The sequence below is a fragment of the Aotus nancymaae genome, unplaced genomic scaffold (genome assembly GCF_030222135.1).
Source record: "Aotus nancymaae isolate 86718 unplaced genomic scaffold, 86718_ANA_hifiasm-v0.15.2.pri h1tg000003l, whole genome shotgun sequence".
NCBI classification, from domain to species: domain Eukaryota; kingdom Metazoa; phylum Chordata; class Mammalia; order Primates; family Aotidae; genus Aotus; species Aotus nancymaae.
Window position 1 is genome coordinate 31,159,070 of NW_026988414.1, and position 23,917 is coordinate 31,182,986.

Consider the following 23,917-nt stretch of genomic DNA (forward strand, 5'->3'; position numbering starts at 1 on the left):
GTTAGGCAAAAGCACATACATAATTTCTGGGAATTCTGTGCTATTTTTAAATGTATTACGTATTCCACAAAGCCAACCGTAAATTTTTTAAATAATATGATAATATAAAATAAAATACAGCAAGAAAATAAAGTATAGTTACAGCTCATTTGGAAAAAAATGAATATGCATAAAATAAATCCTGGAATAAAATGTCAATAAATTTTTCACATTACCTGTCTTCACGGTTTCCTAGTTCCCTATTAAAGATTTTCTGTATTTCTCTATTTTTCTTCAATGAGCAAAACTTACTTTTATCATTTGTCTACTTTTAAAAAGTGATCGGATTTACTTTATGAAGTGTACATATGGCATGCTACCACAGGTCAAGCACTGGTAAAAAAAAAAAAAAAAACTTCTAATAAAATATTTTATAATCTAGTCGACTAATCAAGTTAGTCGACTTTGCTTTACATTCAGTATCAGCAGAATCTTACAACAACTTTTATTAAAATTATATTTTTGTTTTAGGAAGGCTTCCAATTATATACATATTCCTCCAATTTTTCATGGATCATCTTCCTTTCTCTTTCCCTAAAATTTGCACAATAACTAGAATGACGACTGCATGAGTAAATATGTTACTCTGTAATTATACAATAGATAACTAGCCAAGGAAACTACTATGAGCTCCAAGAATATCAAGTGCTAAATCTATGAACTTTCCAATATCCCACTTTCATTCCCCAACAAATGCTTACTAACTTTCTAACGTCGTGCTCACAAAGGCGCCAATATCGCCCCCTAGCGGTGCCTGTCCCTGTGGAGGTATTTTGGTTGTTGCATTGACAGAGGGACACTACTGTCATGTAGCAGATAGATTCCAAGGATGCCTGAAGTACTGCAAAGGAAAGGACAGTTCCATACAATAAAGACAAGTACCACACAACTTTTGAATGTCTCTCTGGCTATTCATGTAGGAACTTTGACAAGACTTTCCATAATACTACCAATAACTCTGATCTGTTATACCGTATTCTAATATTGGTTTTTATTCTAGGATCTACTACACACCTATATTTTTGTTTTCATGTACTCCTGGTATGAAATTGCTTTTAATTTTTTAAATGCAAACATTCATCATAAGCAGACATAAACATCTGATGACTATTTTCTTCTAGGGTAATCATACCCAAGCATTTACATTCTGAAATATTTATTATAAATTACTTTTATTTCTCCTTTATATTGCAATCATGCATTATATTTATTTCTTTAATCATGTGTTTATGTAGGTTAATTTATCCATGAATTTCTTCTAAGGATAGTAAAGAAATTGAATATTAAAATGAAGCATTAATTCTGATAGGGTTGAGAATTATTAAAGTTTTTATCTAGTAAGCATTAGTCGACAATATTAAATGTCCTAACTTAAATATCACAACCATGTAAAGCATATGGCTTGATGCTTAGAGCTAAGGCTATGAAGTCAAAAATGTTTGAATTCAAATCCTGGGCCCACCAACCATGTGACCATAGGCTAGCACCATCACCATGTTCAGTGGTGTACAATGGTAATTATAACAGTACCTACCTAACAAAGCTGTTAGGAGGATTAAATAAGAGAATCTACCTTCAGCATTTCCATCTGACCATGGTACATTCTCGATAACCATTAGCTATTTTTGCTATTGCTATTATCATTTCTAAGTTGCTATTTGCCGACAGTCACTAATAAGTGGAAGAGCCACAATTCCTCACAAATGATGTATTTTAACCACCACACACTCAAGTTAGTCAGTGGGGTATTGCCATCTGTAATGTGGTGATACTGAGCAGAGGACTTAGTATCTCTGAAATTTACCCTCACAAGCACATATCTAGGAGTGAGTGTGAGATGGGAGAAGTAGACCTGCTGTGGGTCATTCTCAATTTCCATGGGTCTCTCCTGGAAGCCTCTAATTATGCTAATGGACAAATTATGGGATTTGGAAAATTTTAACAATTTGCAATTTCTGACTTATGCACTGATGTTGGATTCTAACTCTAACCTAAAGTCTGCTTCCTCTATATTGCTACCTTGCTGAGAGGAAGAACTCTCCCCTATACCTTTTCTTTAGCCAGAAGAATGTGATGATGTTGCCAGCTATTTTAAGTAGTTTAGAAAGATGGAGCAGTGTACAACTCCGGAACTGCATCCATTCGAGCATTTATTGTGTACCCACTGGGTATCAGGAACTTTGCTGAATACAGCAAGCAGAAAATAATAACAAGGTTGTGATGGTTAATTTTATGTGTCAACTTGACTGGCCCCCATGGTGCCCAGATTAAACATCATTTCTGGGTGTATCTGTGAAGGTATTTCTAGGCAAGATTAATATTTGCATCAGTGGATCAAAGCAGACTGTCCTCCCCAGTGTGAATGGGCATTATTCAATCCACTGAGAAACTAAATAGAATTCTTCTCTCCTTCTGCTTGATCGCTTGAGCTGAGACACTGATCTTCTCCTGGTGCCCAGGCCTTCAGTCTCAGATAGGGACTTATACTATTGGCTTTCCTGGGCTAGTAACAAATCACAGACTGCAGGACTTCTCAGCCTCCATAATCAAATGAGTCAATTCCTTATAGCTCACTCACTCTCACATTTGTGTGTGTGTGTGTGTGTGTGTGTGTGTGTGTGTTTGTGTGTGTCTATGTTTCTGTTTCTCTGGAGAACCGTGACTAATATAAAAGTCTAACAAGACTCAGGCATGACACCTAGCAAGAGCAGACATTGATAAATATGGGAAGAAAGACACATAGAGAACTCCAGAACAAAGACAAAGAAAGAAAACAGGAAAAAAGGTCATAGACTCTACTTTATACAAAGTTTTCAGGGAAAGATGCAGTATTAATCATTTTTCTGTATACCAAATTAACAAAAGTAGCTTTGTTTATATATGTGACAAGATAATAGCTCTTATTTAGCAGACTGAAAAACAACAATTTTAATTTTTATTTAAAATCCTCTTATCTGTTAAAATGTATTTAAACAATGTCCCAGAAAGCTTATATTTAGCACTAAAAGCATGCTGAATCACAAGCAAGTTTTTAAAATGAATTGAAAGATACTGCTAAAGCATCCAGCAGAGAAGGGTTTAATGGGCATGTCAGGTCATTATTTTTAAGCTGGCAATAACCTAAGTCTAACTTGAGCAGATTTATAATCTTATAAAGAAGGGAGAATGGTCAAAGGAAGGTTCACTCAGTAGCAAGATCAAACTATACTGTAAACCCTGAGGCAGTTTGCTCCTACAAGGCAAGGAACCGGACTTTAAACATCTTTACATCCTTAGCATCTAGTCTCATACCTAGCACAAAGTAAGCACTAGATAAATGTCTAATTATTTCAACTCCTAACATATTTTCCTTCCCTGCTTTGCCACAAGGTAAAAATGCAAGGAATTCAGACAGATCATGGAAGGATTTTCTAGCTGTTCAAGTGTATTTCCTAAAAGGTCAAAAAGACTATTTTTTTATAATCTTAGAGTTTCAGGGAAATACTTTTCTCAAAAAATGAAGAAAAGCAGGGCTGGGTGCAGTAGCTCACACCCATAATCCCAGCACTTTGGGAAACCAAGGTGGGAAGACTGCATGAGCCCAGGAGTTCAAGACCAGTGTGGGCACCCTAGTGAGGTCTCGGCTCTACAAAAAAAAATTTTTTTTAATTAGCCAGGCGTGGTGATGTACACCTGTTGTCCCAGCTACTCAGGAGGCTGAGGTGGGAATATCATTTGAGCCCAGGAGGTCAAGGCTACAGTGAGCTATGATTGTGCCCCTGCACTCCAGCCTAGGCGACAGAGTGAGACTCCATCCCAAACAAAAAGACAGAAAAATACGATGTGAAACTCTGAAATGTCTTTGTGTCTAAAATATAAACAAAATAAAAATGAAACTAAGATATACAATTATTTTTGTCAATTAAGAATATATAGTGTTTAAAAGAAAAACAAAAAAAAATTAGAATAACTTCTTTAAAATACAAAATACAGAGTTTAAAATATAGAGTTTTTTAGAATCTATTCTTCCTGAAAAGGAACAATCTCTGAGATAAATACTATTAAATGATTTAATACTTAAAAGGGGAATTAAAACACACATGTTTATATACACACAAAATATTTCTAGAAAGAATGCAAGAAGTAACTGATGCTGCTTCTGAGAAGAGCAACTGATAGTCTGGAGTGGAAGGCTTTTTTGTTACATACCTTCTTATATTGTTCAAGTTGTTTAATATGGTCATACACTCTTTCTAAAAATAAATCAAAGTGGACAGGCGCAGTGGCTCATGCCTGTAATCCCAGCACTTTGGGAGGCCACGGTGGGCAGATCACAAGGTCGAGAGATCGGGATCATCCTGGCCAACATGGTGAAACTTCATCTCTACTAAAAATACAAAAATTAGCTGGGTATGGTGGCGCACGCCTGTACTCCCAGCTACTTGGGAGGCTGAGGCAGGAGAATCACTTGAACCTGGGAGGCGGAGATTGCAGTGAGCTAAGATTGCACCACTGCACTCCAGCCTGATAACAGATAGAGACTCTGTCTCAATCAATCAATCAATCAATGAAAGCAGCAGGTTCTCTTGAGAGTTTATGAATTAATGAATATCAAATGCTCAGCATAGTAAGCAATATATATATACATATATTCCAATATTATATTATACAAAGTATATACATATGCATATACATATGTCTTTACAAATCAACATGAGGGAAGAAGAAAATACTTCAAAAACTAGACAAATAATATGAAATATTAATTCACAAAAAATGGTCAACAAATACACGGAACATTTTCAATTTCTCTTGTAATCAAATGCAAATAAAAATTGTGTTTGCCTTTCAGATTTATAAAATTTGAAAGGACACTATCAAAAGGTTGAGGGGAAATGGGCGATCTGATATGAGGCTACTGGTGAGAATGTTAATCTGCACATGAGCATCCATTGGCCCAACAATTCCACCTCAAAGAATTTAATCTAAGGAAATACAGCAGCTGAAGAGGGGAACATCCCAGGTCTTCCCCACACAGGGTAGCTAAATCTCCATCAATAAATCCCACCATCTTTCTTTTAACGAACCAGAGAACAGAGTTGAGGACAACCACAGCCACTAAAAAGTGAGAGGGAAATCTCGAGGGGAGTCCCAGGTTCCACATATAAACACAGAGCACATTTCTGGCTGACTCGTGAACCACACGAGGCGGACTCCAAGTAGCCCCACTGAAGCTAAAAGAAATGAATTGATACTCGTGTTGCTGCCCAACACAAGTAAAACAGAATCTGCAGTTTGAGTTCAGCCAAAAATAATAATAATCTTCAAAGGAACATAACAGAACTCACACACTCTAAAACATATGATTCACAATGTATAGGGTAAATCCAAAGCTACTCTAATGTGAAGAAACAGGAAAATAAGATCCATTCTCACATGAGAAAACAATCAACAAAGGCAATACCTGAGATGTCCTAGAAATGGACCTGAGCAGACATATTTTAGAGCAGCAATAACGCCTACACTCAAGGAAAATATGCTTATAGTCAATGAAAAGAGGAAAGCCCAGCAGGTAAATAGAAACTGCAGATTCAAAACATAAAAAATCTGCAATTAAAAATTCACTAAATGGGAAGAATGGAGACGCCAGAAGAAAAGTTTAGTGAACTTGAAAACAGATCAATAAAAATTATCTAATGTAAAGAACAGAAAGAAAACATTGGGGAAAAAATGAACAGAGCATCAGAGATCTTGAGACAGTATCAAAAGGTCTAACACATGTCATGGAAGATTACAAGAAATAATGGGCAGAAAAAATATTTTAAGAAATAATGACAAAATATTTCTCAAACTGAATGACTAACAAATTTATAGATTTCAGAATCTCTGCCAACCCCAAGCATGATAAATTCAAGGAAAACCATACCATAGTACTTAATAGTCAAACACAGTAAAGAGAAAATTTTGAAAGTAGCCAGAGAAAAGTGACACATTAGGTTCAGGGGGAAAACAGTTTGAATTATCACCAACTTCTCATTTCATTCTGGCTAAAGTCACCTTCCATGTTATGCAGAACTCTACAGAAAGGCACTCCTGGCAAAGAAGTGATGTCTCCAGCCAACAGGCAGCAGGGATCGGAAGCCAGCCAAAAGCACCTAAGAAAGCTTGGCAGAAGGTGGCTGATATGAAAACGCCCAAGAGAAACCCTCCTCTGATTCTGTGTAATTGAATGTAAAGTCCCTTTTGACCATGAAGAAACTGGCTGGACAACAGTATACCTACCTACCCTTCCTCCTTTACCTAAACTCTCTGCTTTTTTCAATTACAGTTTTCAAAGATGTTTCATATGCAAGCTCTCTTTCCAATTTTGATTCTCATTACAGTATCCTAAGTAAGGGTAGGAAACATGCCTTCTCTTTTCTGACAGAATACCGAGGCAGAGAAAATTACCTGAGCTCATACAGAAATTTGCCTGAGGTCACAGCATACTAGAAATACTAACTCTCAAATGCTGTCGATTTCTGTACCCTTTCTTCCCCTCAAAATCCAAATGGTGGGTATGTTTAGAATAAAATTGTAGGTGGAAGAAAAATTCTAGTTCCTTGTTTGTCTCATATTAAATCTGCCATCAGAGACTATCTTGTAAGAAACATTCTGAAGTCTGATTAAAATTTAATTGCAGAAAATAAAAGGAAAGAATTAAATGTAACATATTTCCCTTGTTTTACTTTTTTAGACAACAGAATCACAACTAAAAGAGCATCTGAAAAGCAAAAATATTTACACTCTTAGTTTGAGGTTCCACTTGCTATTCCAGCTCTAACCTTGACTTACCCGAGTCTCCAAGTCAGTCAAGTTCTGTGGCCAGAAGAGATGAGACAGCAACAAATAAGAATGGAAGGGAAAGAGACAGACTAGAAGGAGAAGAAAAGGAAAAAGATGCCAACATTTAAAATAAGAGACTCTAGTTCAACCTGTACCTTCTTTCCTTTCAGTGACAATTATACCTTACATTTAAATAGAAATCTGATATTTTTTCAAAGAATTTTCATATCTACTATTGTCAATTTGTCCTCTCAATTCCATGCAAGAGCATGGAAGATACAACTAGCAGGGCATCATCTGACAAAAAAGAACTGAGGGGCTGTGAACCCAATTTCTTTACAGGGTTCAAGGTGTTTTAGGGTTTTTAATTTGAAGAATTTAGAATTATAAAATATGAAGAATATAAAACTTTTCAAAGTAGGTTAGGTTTCCTCACCTGAAATTGGCATGCACATTTCAAACCATCTCCATCTTCTTTACAGATTCCTCCATATTTACATGATGACTCATCACAAACTCTTACGTCAGACTCCCTCACATTTAATTCTGCAAAAGAAAAAAATTGTTTTGACATATATATTTGGCTTTCTATATATAAATGTGTGTGTATACATATATATGTGTATGTATATGTGTATATATGTATATATGTGTATATATATACATATATATGAAAAAGTCCTTAAAATGTATTGAGCTCCCCCCTTCAGAAGTGTAATAAGATATAAATACACAAAAAGAAATTCCATAAGATACAAAATGCTCAGTATTCCCCAAACAGAATCCTGCATAATAATGAGCCTAAAAGTAACTCAAAATAAAACTCAAAACTTCAGGACTTAACATAATTTCCAATGGTAAATCTGTAGAATTTTTCTATTTTGCCTTCTAAGACCTTAAGACAACAATCTTACTATTTCTTATTTAATATTTTCGATTATTTTTCTAGTAAGTTACTTTTACGGCTAATGAGAATTAAGAGTATTATTAATTAAATGAGATAAAAAGTTATCTTAATTCTTTTGTTTGCAGAATAAATTCTGAGTGATCATTATTCATTCTAGACAAACTATTTTAACTACAAAAGAATAATGAATTTGAATTTCATACAATAAGTATATATGGAGTATTTATGTACACAGAATTAAAGAGATTCAAAATCTTACTGGACTTAAAACTTTTAATGGATTGATTTAAGTTGACTCTACCAAAGCAAGCAGAGCCAATCAACAATACCAGAATTTTGTAATCATTTTGCTCCTGCTCTGACATTAAGCATCAAATCAAGCTTCAAAGTTAGTGCTTGAAGTAAAGCCGCCAATCATGTGAAATTGGGTGAAAATCACTACATTGCAATTTTCATGTCCTTTGTATGGGGAATGAGAACTTACAAATGCACTTAGGCAAATAATAAAGAAACAAATGACTGTTTATTTAAAAAAGAAAAACAAACCCATCCCAGTGTATCGATTGAACACATAAGTCTGGGAGCAGAGAGAGTCCTAGATTAACTCCTGATTCTGCTGCTCAAAAGCTGAGACTCTCTGGGAGAACGGCAAGGACTCCTGTATCTCTAGATCATGATGAGGTCTTGGCAAAGAGATCTAAGGGAGCACTTCTCCAGTTATCCCCATTCCCGGTTGTTTTCTATTTATATTTCAAAGCAGGACTCAGTAAACTAAGTCAAGGGAATTCTATGTCCAGTGACAACTGTCCTAGTGACATTTCATTACCTCTGTCTACCCCATTTGTTCTCACTGCTGTGCAGTGGTATCTTGGGTATCCTACTCCCAACTGACCCTCTGAGGAGCTGGCAGTACTTGAGTACCTGAATCCCTATGGAATTGATAGTCAACAGTACTGACTTGAGAAGTCACCGTCAACTAAGTACTGCATGAGGGCAAGATCACATCTAGATGGGTTACAAAAATAATATCTCCCTTAAATAATCTCGGGTGGGTTATAAAAAATTATTTTCCTTAAATGATCTCAGGTGCAAAGAATTGGATTAAAGTTCAAACATTCACCAAAAAAAAAAGGGGGGGACATGAGGGGAAATTTAAAGCAAGAGAAAGCTAACACAAGCATTTTGTTATTCTCACTGTTTCACAAACTATTCCAGGTAGAGAAGGCCATCTTTTCATTCTTCCTCATCTTGAATGTGGAAGTTTTATGTCCTTGGTTCTCCTTATCTTTGCTGTCTCTCCCCTTTCCCCCTTGACCATTTGCTTTAGCTCTTGAGGCTCAATCCTAGGTATACGGTTTTCCCCCAGTGACCTGCACTTCTGCTAGGAACTTGGACAAGGTCTGGTTCCAATTACTGTCAAATACAAGATTACAAAATATTAATAAAGAGCTGTCCTGGAAAAGATGGTAAGAATGTACAATATCTGCTCAACTAAGAGCTTAACCAAGTTTAGGGGCCAGAGAAATAAGAACTGCACAATTTGACTAATAAAATGCAGTGCATTTGTCTTTTCTCCTTTCTTTGTAGGCTTCAAGTTCACATCAGTTTCTATTACAATCAGACATAAAAACAACAATAAGTAAAGTTTTTATTTTGGCTACGAGGCAAGATGATGGTCTGAGTTATGACTTGCTACCTTAAGACTCTTAATTGTAATGTTTTACCTGTTGTACTTTACAGGTACAGTGAATTGCAAGCTAGAACCTAAACCATCCCTGCCACCAAGATTCATGTTTGGTAATCCTGATGAATGTTTGTATGAGGGACTACAGAATACTTTAGGGGAATAATCATCCCTGCTGAAGTGAAGCAGAAAAGCTTGGTCCCATTGGCCAGGCACGGTGGCTCACGCCTGTAATCCCAGTACTTTGGGAGACCAAGATAGGCAGATCACCTGAGGTCAGGAATCTGAGACCAGTGTGGCCAACATGGTGAAACTCCGCCTCTACTAAATATACAAAAATTAGCTGGGCATGATGGCACACACCTGTAGTCCCAGCTACTTGGGAGGCTGAGGTAGGATGATCGCTTGAACCCGGGAGGTGGAGGCTGTAGTGAGCAGAGATTGTGCCACTGCACTCCAGCCTGAGTGAAAGAAAGAGACTCTGTCTCAAAGAAAAAAGCAAAAAAAGCTTGAGAAGTGATCCCGAGGATAGTCCCTTCCCAAGACTTGGTCTGCTCCTTCAGCTCAGCCCCAAGAACTCAAAACAGAGACAGAGAAGCTACAACAAAGAAACTAAAGAATGATTTTCACTAAAAACTGAAGTGACAAGTTCTGCTTTGATGCTCATAAGACAAGACATAATACATGGAGAGAAAGGGGCTGGGACACACCAACAGCCCCTGAAAATCCGCAATGCACCTAGCAGACGCACAAGACCAAGGAGATGGTAGTGTCAGGCAAAGAGGTAGACCTCCGATATCTGACAGGAGGTGCCAATGTGCAACTACAGAGGCAGCAAACACCACAGGAAGAAAAAGACAGGTGTCATGTAGCAGTGGCCGGGATGCATTAGTGAGCACACATCAAACACAATTTGGTGACTTCCAGAATAAACCTTGGAGGGAGGCATTTATGAGGGAGCTAGATGCCCTATATTAATAGGTAAGGGTAAAAGTCATGAAATTCTAATTACTCTGGTTATTAGTCATATTTTATTTTATGCCTATCTTGCTATCAAATGCATGCTAGTATAAATGTAATTAGTTTATCATCAGAAAGCAATTACTAAGCATCTATTAGGTACCTAATACTATGCTAAGAATTTTGGACACACAGAAAAATAATGTAACAGGGAGCGTATGATCTCACTAATATATGCGACAATTAGTGATGAATTCAATACAGTCTATAATTAAGGGGATAAATGTGTCATACAGTCTATGACTGCTGTAGGAGTTCAAGAGGTAGGGAACAAAACTGGATTTGAAGCACAGGGTGCAGTGTCAGAAAAAGCAAGACTTGTATTGACCTTGAAAAATTAGTAAGGCTTTTTTATCATAATAAAACTAATATAAGATCATTATAGAGAATTTAGAAAAGGTATTTTAAATAAAGAATGTTCTAATTGCCCACAACATATGAGTAATATTAAAAGACAAAAAAGAAAAGAGAATGTTTTCATTTAGGAAAATAACTAAGTGAAAGTAGAGAGAAAGTCATTTCATAGTACACACAAACAATATTAATATCAATGGTTCCAAAACTATGTTCCTCAGGAACACTGGTGTCCTGGAGTAGGGTGGACCTTCATTAAAATCAAATATGAAATTATCTCATTTGCAAAGGAAAAAAATCAACAACAAAAAAACTGTTCTCATTTTTAAGGGGTTTTTTTCATTTGTTTCTTAAACCTTCAATATCTGAGATTATTTCAGGTTTGTTGCTGGCTATCAACTAACTAACATCAGATGATTTCAGATATTTTGCTAGCTAGCAGCAAAAGTATGTTCAACAAATAGGTAAGGAATATTAATACAAATATTCCAACAATGTTTCTTGAGAACACAGGTCATGAATGTCACAGCTCATGAATAGACATTTTAAATTGTTTTGTAGTTATGGCAGTCACGACTAATTGCCTACCTTGGATCTGTTCTCCCCTTTTTACTTAGTAAAAGAACTCCAATTTTGTTCAGGGAAACAAGGTACCCAACTAAATGACCTGTATTTCTCAGCCTCCCTTGCTCTGCATTCATATGTAGGCACTGTCCCTTCCTCCTTCATTCTTACTTTTTTTTTCTTAACTGGAGAGCAAACCTATTGCCTAAAGTTGCAGTGGCCTAAAGATGATACAGCAAAAAGACCAGAAGCAAGAGAGTAAGATGAAAGAATCATAAAATCACCATACCTCCTGTGGATTTCCTCCTTCCAGACTTTCCATTACAGAAAATAATGTATATAAATGAATACATTTTTTTAAAGCCCTTATCATATAACCCACCGCTGGTCACACCACTGATACAGGCAGTTAAACATAATTCCAGTAGAATGATTGTGTGTAAATTTAATTAAGATAACTATTTCTAAGCAATGGTCTTAAAAAATTTTGTGCTGACCAGGCACGGTAGCTCACGTCTATAATCCCAGCACTTTGGGAGGCAGAGGCGGGCAGATCATGAGGTCAGGAGTTCAAGACCAGCCTGATCAACATGGTGAAACCCCGTCTCTAATAAAAATATAAAGTATGTGCGCCTGTAGTTTCAGCTACTCAGGAGGCTGAGGCAAGAGAATCACTTGAACCTGGGAAGAAGAGGTTGCAGTGTGCCAAGATCAGGCCACTGCACTCCAGTCTAGGTGACAGAGCAAGACTCTGTCTCAAAAAAAAAAAAATTATGCTACATCGTAGTCCACATGATCAAATTAATTTATCAAGAGAACCATGACTTGCTGGTGCTCTGACTCCTAAGAATTTTTTTTTTTTTTTTGAGACAAGCTCTCACTGTTTCCCACACTGGAGTGCAGTGGTGTGAACATGGCTCACTGCAACCTCTGCCTCCTGTTTTCAAGTAATTCTCCCACCTCAGCCTTCCAGATAGCTGGGTCTCAGCCTTCTGAGTAGCTGGGGGCCACAGGTATAGACCACCATGCAAAAAAAATTTTGTATTTTTTGTAGAGATGAGGTTTCACCATTTTGCCCAGGCTGATCTTGAACTCCTGGGCTCAAGCCATCTGCCCGCCTCAGCCTCCAAAAGTGCTGGGATTACAGGCATGAGCCACCACACCCAGCTGATTTCTAACAAATTTGAGAATAGAATCACTGCCTTAGCTTAAACCCAATACAGAGGGAATCTATTTTGGGATCATCTTCTGAATGTTCTTTCTTTTCAAGTATTCTGTATAGTACCAGGCATCAAGAGGACATTCTGCTACGTGTCAATGATTATGATGATTACAGACATGCCTTTCTGAAACCAAAATGAAAGTTCAGTAAAATGGATGAGCCATTATTAAGGCCTTCAAAAATCGATTCTCCAAATAGAAACATTTTACAAAAAGAAGCACTCATAGAGTTGCTCAAAACAAAAATATTTTGTTCTTGTTGCAAATCTGCCCCACAATTCTCAAATTGTAAAACTTGTCTTGAGAATTTCATTAACATTTCAAAGCTCAGAAACAATACACCCTAGCAGCAGAAACCCTGCTTCCTATGAACCTGAGCTGTCCAAATTCCCAACTTCTGGTAGCAACAACTAGGTTCAGGCTATGATTCAAAATGAGATCCCACAGCCTTCCAGAATGATATGACTTTCCTTCCACCCTTCCATTGAGAAGAATGTAGTTCTGGGGATCTTATGAGTTAGTTAACACTCATGAAGAGCCCAAAGGAGAATAGAATAGAATCCAGAGTTTCTCAATCTGGGCACTATTGACATTTGGAACCAGATAATTCTTTGTTGTAGGGGATATCCTGTATACTGGAGGATGTTTAACAATAGCCCTGGCCTCTATCCACTAGATGCCAGTAGGACCACACCAGCTCTGACAACCAAAATTGTCTCCAGACATAAGCAACCACCCCCTCTGGGGGACAAAACTGTCCCCAGTTAAAAACCACAGTAAAGGGAAAGCAAAGACTTTACATCTAATTCTCTTACACAATCACTATAAGGAAAATCAATCAAATAATTGGCAATCTCAAAAGATCTCAACACACTGTCACAGCTATTCTCCATTTCAATAAAGGGACCTAAATATATTGATTCCAAGTTGATGTTAAATTCCCCTCCTTTAACAGTACCTTAACCTCCAGCAGGCCTCACTTCCTTCTTCTTCCTATAGCAACTCTTCTTCAAGGTCAAAGCAACCTCCTATTCTAAAGATCCAGTGGCTTTTTTCTTAAGTCCTCCAATCCTTTTCTTGACCTATCTAGAGCAGTTGACACTTCTGGCCTCCCCTTATAACCAATAGTCTTCATTATCCCCCCAACTCTCTGACCTCTTTCATTTACTCACTCCTTTTTCCTTCTCCTATTTCCCAGTACTTGTCAATAACACTCTTAAAACTTATCTCCAACTTAGTCAACTCTCCAAATTCACCAAAATGTGGCATTCTCTATAAAACCTACAGAACAATGCCTAAGGCACAATGAATTCTCAAGGCTACTAGGCCCTCTCTAGAACATCCATGAGCACTTTAGCTCCAACCAGGGTAGCTGTTCTTGTGCTTCAAGAGTCAGTTATATATATGTTACCCAGCCTATGTAGTTGCTACTATAATTATGTGATTTCAACATTTCATATGAGTGAAAACAAATTACTTCTATTAAAACTAAACTGAAAGACTTGAATAAGGTGAGCTACTCTTTTTTAAAAACCTGCAGTTGCATTTAGAATTCTGCATCTACAAGTCTTTAGTTTCCTTTTTAAAGGGATTAAAACTGGAATTTGTGATCAATGCATTATACAAGTGGTTTATTCAAGAAAGAAGAAACTATTCTCAAAGAAAAATCATGGGCCCTCTTTCAAAATATTTAATAAATATGTATATGCTAAGTTAAAATAAAATGTTACGTGCATTTATGAATCATTTTTGTGACTCCCTACTTTAAATAACTGTCTCAATTAACAAAATAACTACCAGATTCTTATGGGACCAAGACAAAGGATCCTTACTGTATAGTAAATGTTCTGCCTTCAGCCTCCCATGTGTCATCTCATTTTGTTCATTCTCTGGCAGTATTCTCATTCACACCCATCAATTCAAGTCTTCAGACCTGGTTTTCCCATCCCTATTAAAGCCATGTCATCTGTTTTTGCTAGTGCTATTTCCATTCTTCAGAGCATTGCTGGGGAAAGTCCTATAAATTAATGTTCCCTAAGGCCTTATTAACATGTGGAAACCTTTAGTTCATCTCTAGTGGATTCTGTATTGACTCCCCACAGAACATGTTCAAACTTTTCACTTTGTCCTTTAAAAAAAAATTTTGATGAGTTTATACTGTCTAGATGTTAATAGTATTCGGAGAAATCTTCCCTTTTTCAGAAAAGCAAACCAATCCAATCTGACAGGACCCTGCTGGATGGTTTCACTCCCAGAACAAGCCCAGTTTGTTCTTAAACCTGTACCCAACTGCCTACAAAACAATTCCATGATCTCTACCTTGAAAACAGCAGAAACATTTAAAAAATTTAAACATTTAAAATATTGCACACCAGGAAATGGTGTGATACAACCAAGGAATATTATAATGCTATTTAAAGATATATATTATGCAATATGGAAATAAGCTTATGAATGTTAAAGTGAAAATGCAGACCACAAAACTATACACATAGACTATGATTATATATTTAAAAAAAACAGACAGGCTCTGTGATGCAAGCCTGTAGTCCCAGCTATTCTGGAGGCTAAAGCAGGAAGATCATCTGAGCCCAGGAGTTGAAGATCAGCCAGGGCAATAGAGTGAGATTCATTTCAAACACACACACACACACACACACACACACACACACACACACGATAATGCAGCCAGATTAAAAACTGGTAACAGTACCTTGTTATAGCAGTTGAACAATAAGTGATTTCTCCTAACAGTAACTTGTTATAGCAGTTGAACAATGAGTGATTTCTCCCCTTTTCAAGTTTCTATATTGGTTATTTAATGGGGAAAAAAAAACTCAATGTGATTTCAAAGACAACCCCAGAGACAGTTAGCTATGCAACAAAGTTTAAGTTTAGAGACCAGTAATTCACATGTTAGTTCTCCTTTTAGAATAATACTTTTCCTTGATACTATAATGATAAGACAATGTATTCAAAAGCAATCATGCCTAGACCTAGAACAAGTAGGTATATAACAAAGATTCACTTGTTTTCATTTCCCAGCTACGACTTCAACTCCCAACCAATCTGAGGGGCACCTCTAATGACACAAGTCACTGAAAATACATTTCAGGGTATAAAATCAAGCAATAGATTTAGCAAATATTGACTTCAAGTTCCAGGAAATCAGAAGAATTAGAAGTTAAATCCTCTTCAACTAACACTAATCATATTAGTCATCTTCTATTATAAAGATATGAGTAGGAAAAAGAAACTTTACCTAATATCATATGATACAAAACCAAAAGCAGTTTACATTAATATTAAAAAGCATCAACTGCGAGATGACTAAAACTTCTCTAAGCTATACTTAACAAAAGAAATTTCACATATGCCACACAATCATCTGACTCCGATATTTTTCATTCCATTTTGCATACTACCGCCAACCACCCTTTGTTAAACGATACTTTGCTCCTGTCAATCCTCCACCCCCACTCCTGCGATCTTTCCCCGCTGCCTACTTCAATTCTAAATGCCTCTATCAGGACTCTCCAGGCAAGGTGACAGGGAGAACAACTACTGCAAGATCAGATGGAAGAAAAGGCCTGGGTACAGAGTTGAGCGTCTAAGGCTCCCAGGGTCTTCCCAGGCCTCGCCAGTCCTAGCCGAAGATCTCAGAGCTATGACACTCTCTCACAGATGTTTCTCATCTCTGGGGTTCTGACACTAGCTTGGCAAACCAGTATGTTTCCCTCACACAGATCCATAAACTGAATCTGTTATGGTGCAGTAATTAAAATTAATGATGAAAAATCTCTACAGTTCCTGACATGACACATTTAAAGACAGACTTTTTAAAATGTATGTAACACAAACTTTTTTTAATACCTATTTTAAAAATCTGGAAGGATTACTCACCAAAATATGAAACACAGTTACCTCTTGGTAGAATTTAAACCTTCATTATTCTGTATCTTTCTGAATTGAGTTTTACAACAAACTTGCATTAATTTTAAAATCAGATAAAGCAATTACATGCTCCAGCATATAAGAACCTAGAACATTATGCAGACAGGATACAGTGCCTCACACCTGTAATCCCAACACTTTGGGAGGCGAAGGCAGGAGGACTGCTTGAGCCCAGGAGTTTGAGATCAGTCTGGGCAACAGGGCGAAACCCCCATGCAAAAATTCGCCAGGCATGGTGGCACATGACTGTAGTCCCAGCTACTGGGGGACTGAGATAGGAGAATCACTTGAGCTGGAGGTCAAGGCTGCAATGAGCCATGATTGCACCACTGCACTCCAGCCTAGGAACAGAGAACTTGTCTCCAAATAGAAAAGAAAAGAAAATATTATGTTAAAAGAAAGAAGTTAGGCACAAAAAGCTATACATTGTATTATTCTATTTATATGAAACATCCAAAATAAATAAATACACAGAGAAAGTCTCTATGTGGTTACCAGGAGATAGGGGTGGGGAGTAGTAGGTCTGATTGTTAACAAGTAGAAGCCTTTTGGGGTGATAGAAATGTTCTATAATTAGATGGTAGATAGTGATAATTACTGCACAATATAGTGAATGTACAAAAACCACTGAACTATATACTTTAAAATGCTGAATTTTACATTATGAAAATTATCTCAATAAAAAAATAAAAATAATTTTTAAAATCATATAAATCATGCTACTTAAATTTTGGAGAAATTGAAACCAAAAAAAAAAAAATTAGGCTGGGCGTGGTGGCTCACGCCTGTAATCCCAACACTTTGGGAGGCTGAGGCGGGCAGAGCACGAGGTTAAGAGATCGAAACCATCCTGGCCAACATGGTGAAACCCTGTCTCTACTAAAACAAAATACAAAAATTAGCTGGGTGTGGTGGTGCACACCTGTAGTCCCAGCTACTCAGGAGGCTGAGGCAGAGAATTGCTTGAAACCTGGGAGGCAGCAGTTGCAGTGAGCCGAGATCACGCCAGTGCACTCCAGCCTGGCGCTTGGCGACAGAGTGAGACTCTGTCTCAAAAAAAAAAAAAATTAAAAGCAGGCATTATAATATGCTTTTTTTTTTGAGACGGAGTTTCGCTCTTGTTACCCAGGCTGGAGTGCAATGGCGCAATCTCGGCTCACCGCAACCTCCGCCTCCTGGGTTCAGGCAATTCTCCTGCCTCAGCCTCCTGAGTAGCTGGGATTACAGGCACGCGCCACCGTGCCCAGCTAATTTTTTGTATTTTAGTAGAGACGGGGTTTCACCATGTTGACCAGGATGGTCTTGATCTCTCGACCTCATGATCCACCCGCCTCGGCCTCCGAAAGTGCTGGGATTACAGTATAATATGCTTTTTAAGAGGCACACGCTGGCATCAGACCACCTTGTTCATTCAGCATCCCGGCTCTATCACTTATCACAACTGTGTGAGCTTAGTAATTTACCACTTCTGTGCCTCCATTTCTTCATCTACAAAATGGGAACAATAACAATACCTATCTCAAAATTCTGATGGAGGATTAAAGATATTTAAAGTACTTAGAGCAAAATAATAATGCACATAGTAAGTGCTCTATTAAGCATAAGCTACTGTTGTTTTCTATTAGCACCAGTTCTGGAGAAAGTATAGAAAAATGAGCACTCTAACTGTGGAAGTACATAGTGGCATGCATGACCTTTCATGCTTCCATATGTATTGCCATTTTGATTGTCTTTATCCTTTTACCCAACATTTCCAGGAAATTATATCAGATATAAAAGAAAAACATACAAAAACCTATGTCCAAGATTGTTAACATCAGCATTTTCTGGAAAACCAAAGTGGAAAACAATCTAAGTGTCCATCTATTGGGAATTAAATTATTGACATAATATTACACAGACATTTGTATAAACACAAGTAGTGATATGCAAAGACAACTAAGACCTATTGTGAAAAAAAAAACCAGTGTAAAACTACACATATAGTTATAATCCCATTATTTTGCAATATATACATGTTCCCATATATAAGATTTTGCAGGCATATTCAATACATTTCCTTCATTAAACTATTTTTAAATCAATAATAAATCCAAACACAAGAACAATGTCCTCTGGTTCTATTTCTAACCACTATCCCTTAGTGTCTGCAACACTAAGTAGAACAGGAGGTAGCCAGAACCCAGGGAAATCACCCACAAAGACAAAAATCTATACAACAACTTGTATATTAGCACTGAAACACCTGGTATTAATGATGTGAAAAGAGAATTTTTTTAAAGACTTCACAAAATTCTGGTACATTACAAAGAGTTCCAGACTTGGAGTTACAATTATTTGATTAAGTAAACGTAACTATATGATCTTGGCCAAGTGCTAAATCCGAGAATCCCAGTTTCCTAGAATTAAAAAAAAAAAAAATGGGTATAATAATCCCTCATAGGATTGCAATGGTTATAAGAGATCCTTACAAAAGAACACTGCAAACTATGAAAAAGACTAACTGCTACTCTTTGACTGAAACCACCAAAAACAAATTTAAAAAGACACTACCATAACCAGAAACGCTAACAAATTTTGTTGTAAAACAGTGATTTAAAAAAAAAAACAACTAAGTCTAAAGAAATGAGAATTAGGATGTGCTTATGGTATAAACTTGAAGTAAACAATAATGGTAAACACAAGTGTACCACCTAGAAAACACCTCAAACCACTTTAGAGAGAGAAGGAGGCTGGGCACAGTGGGTCACACCTGTAATCCCAGCATTTTGGGAGGCCAAGGCAGGTGGATCACCTGAGGCCAGGGATTCGAGACCAGCCTCGCCAACATGGTGAAACCCCATCTCTACTAAAAATACAAAATTAGCTAGGCTTGGTGGTGCACGTCTGTAATCCCAGCTACTCAGGAGGTCAAAGCAGGAGAATCACCTGAACCTGGGAGGCGGAGGTTGCAATAAGCCAAGACCTCGCCATTGCACTCCAGCCTGGGCAAAAAGAGCAAAACTCCTGTCTCAAAAAAAAAAAAGTTCAAAATGTTTTTGATGAAAAACAAAATAATTCAGTATAAACATTGAAATTAAAGAAAAGAATGGTAATCATCACAGATTTCCTCTTTATATTTTTCCATATTCCTCAAATTTTCTACACAGATTATATACTGCTTTTGTAACAAAGATAAAAAGGTGTGGGTTTTTTCCCTTTTTTAATCCATGGAAACTAAAGACTCAGAATATTTGCACAAAAATGAGAGAAATTGAGCTGCGGTTGAAAATATAACAACCTGTCAAAGTTTTTAAAGGTACAAGAATATGTTAAGAACTTTAGAACCTTACGTGACTTCTGAAAAAATGACAAGACTACTGAGCCATGGAAAATAAATGATACTTTTTAAAAATAAATGAATTTGAATTGTAACAAAGGATTTACAATAAATTAAGTCACCTAATAATCTAAAAGCATATACTGAGAGAATTTTAAGATTTAAGTATGGAATTTCCAAGTACATGAGAAGTATGCCAAACTCCTAAATACTCAATAAGCTAGTAATAGAATCGATAATACGAATAAAGAAAATAGTTAAGTTAAAACAATGTTTGTAACAATGTAAAAAATGAGGGGGGATAAATAGGTTGAAGTTATCTCCCAATCCAGCTTAAAAGAAACTGAGAATTTAAATTCCATAAAGAAACTACATATGTAGGGAAAATGAAAGATAACAAATATGAACTTAAATGAAGATAGTTGGTTATAACAAAGAAAGCAATAACATGTTTGAGGATATGGAAAATGGAATGTTCACACATAGCTGATGAAAATGTAAAATGGTGCAACCATTTTACAGCAGTTTGGCAAATCTTCAAATGTTTTTTTTTTTTAGATGAAAATATAAAATCACTCATAATTTCACCACCCGGTGCTAATTCTTTTTTTTTTTTTTTTTTTTTTTTTTTGAGAGGAAAACAGGGAGGAGGAAAAAGGAAGAGAAAGAGAGAGACAGAATGGGGAGGAGGGAGAAGGAAAAGAAAGAGGGAGAGAGAATGGGAGTATTGATTTCTTGCCCAGGCTAGAATGCAATTTAGTAATGGGTATTGAAAACCTCTTTTATACTGATAATTATACTTAATGATGTAGTCAGGAAGGAATAAGGGAAGAAGATAACAAACAAACAGCCAACCAATATTTAATTTAAACCTATGAAATGCTATGCGATTACTGAGGAGTGATTTACTTCCAATTATATAGTCACCTTTGGAATAGGTGTGAGGTGGTAATGTATGTTTTGTGTATTTGAAGTGGAGAGATCTATAAATGTTTATTAAGTTTACTTGTTCCGGGTCTGAGTTCAAGTTCTGAATATCCTTGTTAATTTTCTATCTCGTTGATCTATGGAATCGTTAGCTCTTCTTGTTGCATTGATCCTTTTGCCATTATGTAATGTCATTCCTCGCCTCTTTTGATCTTTGTTGCTTTAAAGTCTACTTTATCAGAGGCGAGAATTGCATCTCCTGCTTTTTGTTTATTGGTTTATTTTTACTCTCTGTTTGATTGGTAAATCTTCCTCCTTCTCTCTGAGTCTTTGTGTATTGTTGCATGTAAAATGGGCCCGGATGCAGCATACCGATGGGTTTTGGCTTTTTATCCAATTAAAATATATATAAGTTTAATACCGGCGTTTGATGCTAGCTGGCTGTTTTGCCCATTAGTTGATGTAAATTTTTTATTGTGTTAAAGTTCTTTGCTTTTTGATATATTTTTGGAAAGGCTGATATTGGCTGTTCCTTTATATGTATAGTGCTTCTTTCAGAAGCTCTTGTAAAGCAGGCCTGGTGGTGGTGAACTCTCTAAGTACTTGTTTGTTCGCAAAAGATTTAATTTTTCCTTCACTCATAAAGCTTAGTTTGGCTGGATAGGAAATTCTGGGTTGAAAGTTCTTTTCTTTAAGGATGTTAAATATTGGTCCCCACTCTTTTCTGGCTTGTAGGGTTTCTGCTGAGAGATCTGCTGTAAGTCTGATAGGTTTCCCTTTAGGGGTAACCTGACCTTTCTCTCTGGCTGCCCTTAGTATTTTCTCCTTCATTTCAACCCTAATAAATCTGGCGATTATGTGCCTTGGGGTTGGTCTTCTTGAAGAATATCTTTGTGGTGTTCTCTGTATTACCTGGAGTTGAATATTACCCTGCCTTGCCAGGTTGGGAAAATTTTCCTGAATGATATCCTGAAGAGTATTTTCCAACTTGGATTCATCCTCTTCATCACATTCAGGTACACCTATCAAACGTAAATTAGGTCTTTTCACATAGTCCCATATTTCCTGGAGACTTTGCTCATTCCTTTTCATCCTTTTTTCTGCATTCTTGTCTTCTCGTTTCATTTCACTGAGCTGGTCCTCGACTTCTGATATCTTTCCTTCTGCTTGATCAATTCGACTGTTTAAACTTGTGCATGCTTCACGAAGTTCTCGTGTTGTGTTTTTCAGCTCCATCAATTCACTTATATTCTTCTCTAAATTGTCCATTCTCGTTAACATTTCGTCAAACCTTTTTTCAAGGTTCTTAGTTTCTTTGCATTGGGTTAGAACAAGTTCTTTTAATTCACAGAAGTTTCTTATCACCCACGTTTTGAAACCTGCTTCTGTTATTGGAACACACGTGTAATCTATTAAGCCTTGTTCCGTTACTGATGAGGAATTGCAATCCCCTGTAGAGGGAGAGGCATTCTGATTTTGAGTATTCTCTACCTTTTTACGCTGGTTTCTTCCCTTCATTATATATTTGTCTGTCTGTCGTCTTTATAATTACCGACTTTCTAACTGGGTCTCTGACGTCCAACTTGTTGATTCCCTGCGCCGAAATCTGAGCAATCCACTGAGCCGGCCAAAACAGCGGTGTTAAGATTGATGGTGCTTTTCTGCCCGGGAATCTCCGGACTCTGCACCAAGAACTGGCGTGCTAAGGCACCAGCAAAACCGCCACGCCGGCCTCAAGAGTCGCCCTGGCGACCCGTGGAGCTCTTCCACTGGGAATCTCCTGGTCCGTGAGCAACTAATATTCGTCTGAAAGTGTGGCGTCCTCTCGTTCTTTGCGCTTTCACTGGGAGGTACGTGCCCGAGCTGCTAATCATCAGCCATCTTGGATCTCTCTCCCAAATGTTAAACAGAGTTTTACATGGGTAGCAATTTGGCAAAACTTTGGACAGCAGTTTGGCAAATCTTCAAAATGTTAAACATAGAGTTACCACGTGACCTAGCAACTCTACTCCTAGGTGGAATACATACACCCAAGAGATATGAAAACATGTGTTTACACAAAAACTTGTACATAAATAGCCACGGTGGCATTACTCATAACAGTCAAAAAGTAAAAACAACAAAAATGTCTATCAACAGATGAATAGATACTGAATGGATAAACAAAACATGGTATCATAGAGACAATGAAATATTATTCAGTCATAAAAAGGAATGAAATTCTGATACATACTATAACATAGATCAACCTTAAAAACATCATGCTAAGTGAAAGAAGCCAATTATAAAAGGTCATATTGTATGATTCCATTTATATGAAATGTCCAGAATAGACAAATCTACAGCAAAAGATAGTAAATCATGGCCAGGCTTGGTGGCTTATGCCTGTAATCTCAACATTTTGGGAGGCAGAGGCAGGCAGATCACTTGAGGTCAGGAGTTCAAGACCAGCCTGGCCAACATAGTGAAACCCTTTCTCTACTAAAAATATAAAATAAGCCAAGTACAGTGACAGGCACCTGAATCTCATGCTGAGGCACAAGAATCCCTTGAACCAGGGAGGCAGAGGTTGCAGTGAGCTGAGATCACACCACTTTACTCTAAACTGGACAATAGAGACTCTGTCTCAAAAAAAAAAAAAAAAAAGATAGTAGGTCAGTGGTTGCCTAGGACTGGATGAGGAGAGGTGGGGACTAGGGAGTGACTGCTAAAGAATGCAAAGTTCCTTGGCCCGGCACAGTGGCTCAAGCCTGTAATCCCAACACTTTGGGAGGCCGAGGTGGGCAGATCACCTGAGGTCAGGAGTTCGAGACCAGCCTGGCCAACATGGTGAAATCCCATCTCTACTAAAAATACAAAAATTAGCCGGGTGTGGCGGCAGGCACTTGTAATTCCAGCTACTCGGCAGGCTGAGGCAGGGAGAATCACTTGAACCTGGGAGGCAGAGGTTGCAGTGAGCCGAGATCGCGCCATTGCACTCCAGCCTGGGCAAGAGAGCAAGACTCCATCAAAAAAAAAAAAAAAAGTTCCTTCTTGGGAAGATGAAAATGTTCTAAGATTGATTGTGATGACAGCTGCACAACCTTGTGACTATAATCAAAAACACTGGATCGTGCACTTTAAA

At 37.3% G+C, this 23,917-nt stretch overlaps 1 protein-coding gene across 1 annotated transcript in view; it reads right to left on the reverse strand.

The window, feature by feature from the left end:
* The window catches only part of TMEFF1 (transmembrane protein with EGF like and two follistatin like domains 1), a 94,475-nt gene that overhangs the window by 59,631 nt on the left and 10,927 nt on the right, over nt 1-23,917 (reverse strand). The window contains exon 2 of the mRNA XM_064379468.1: nt 7,280-7,389. Coding sequence (XP_064235538.1) covers nt 7,280-7,389 — 110 coding nt within the window. The remainder of the gene's footprint in view (nt 1-7,279; nt 7,390-23,917) is intronic.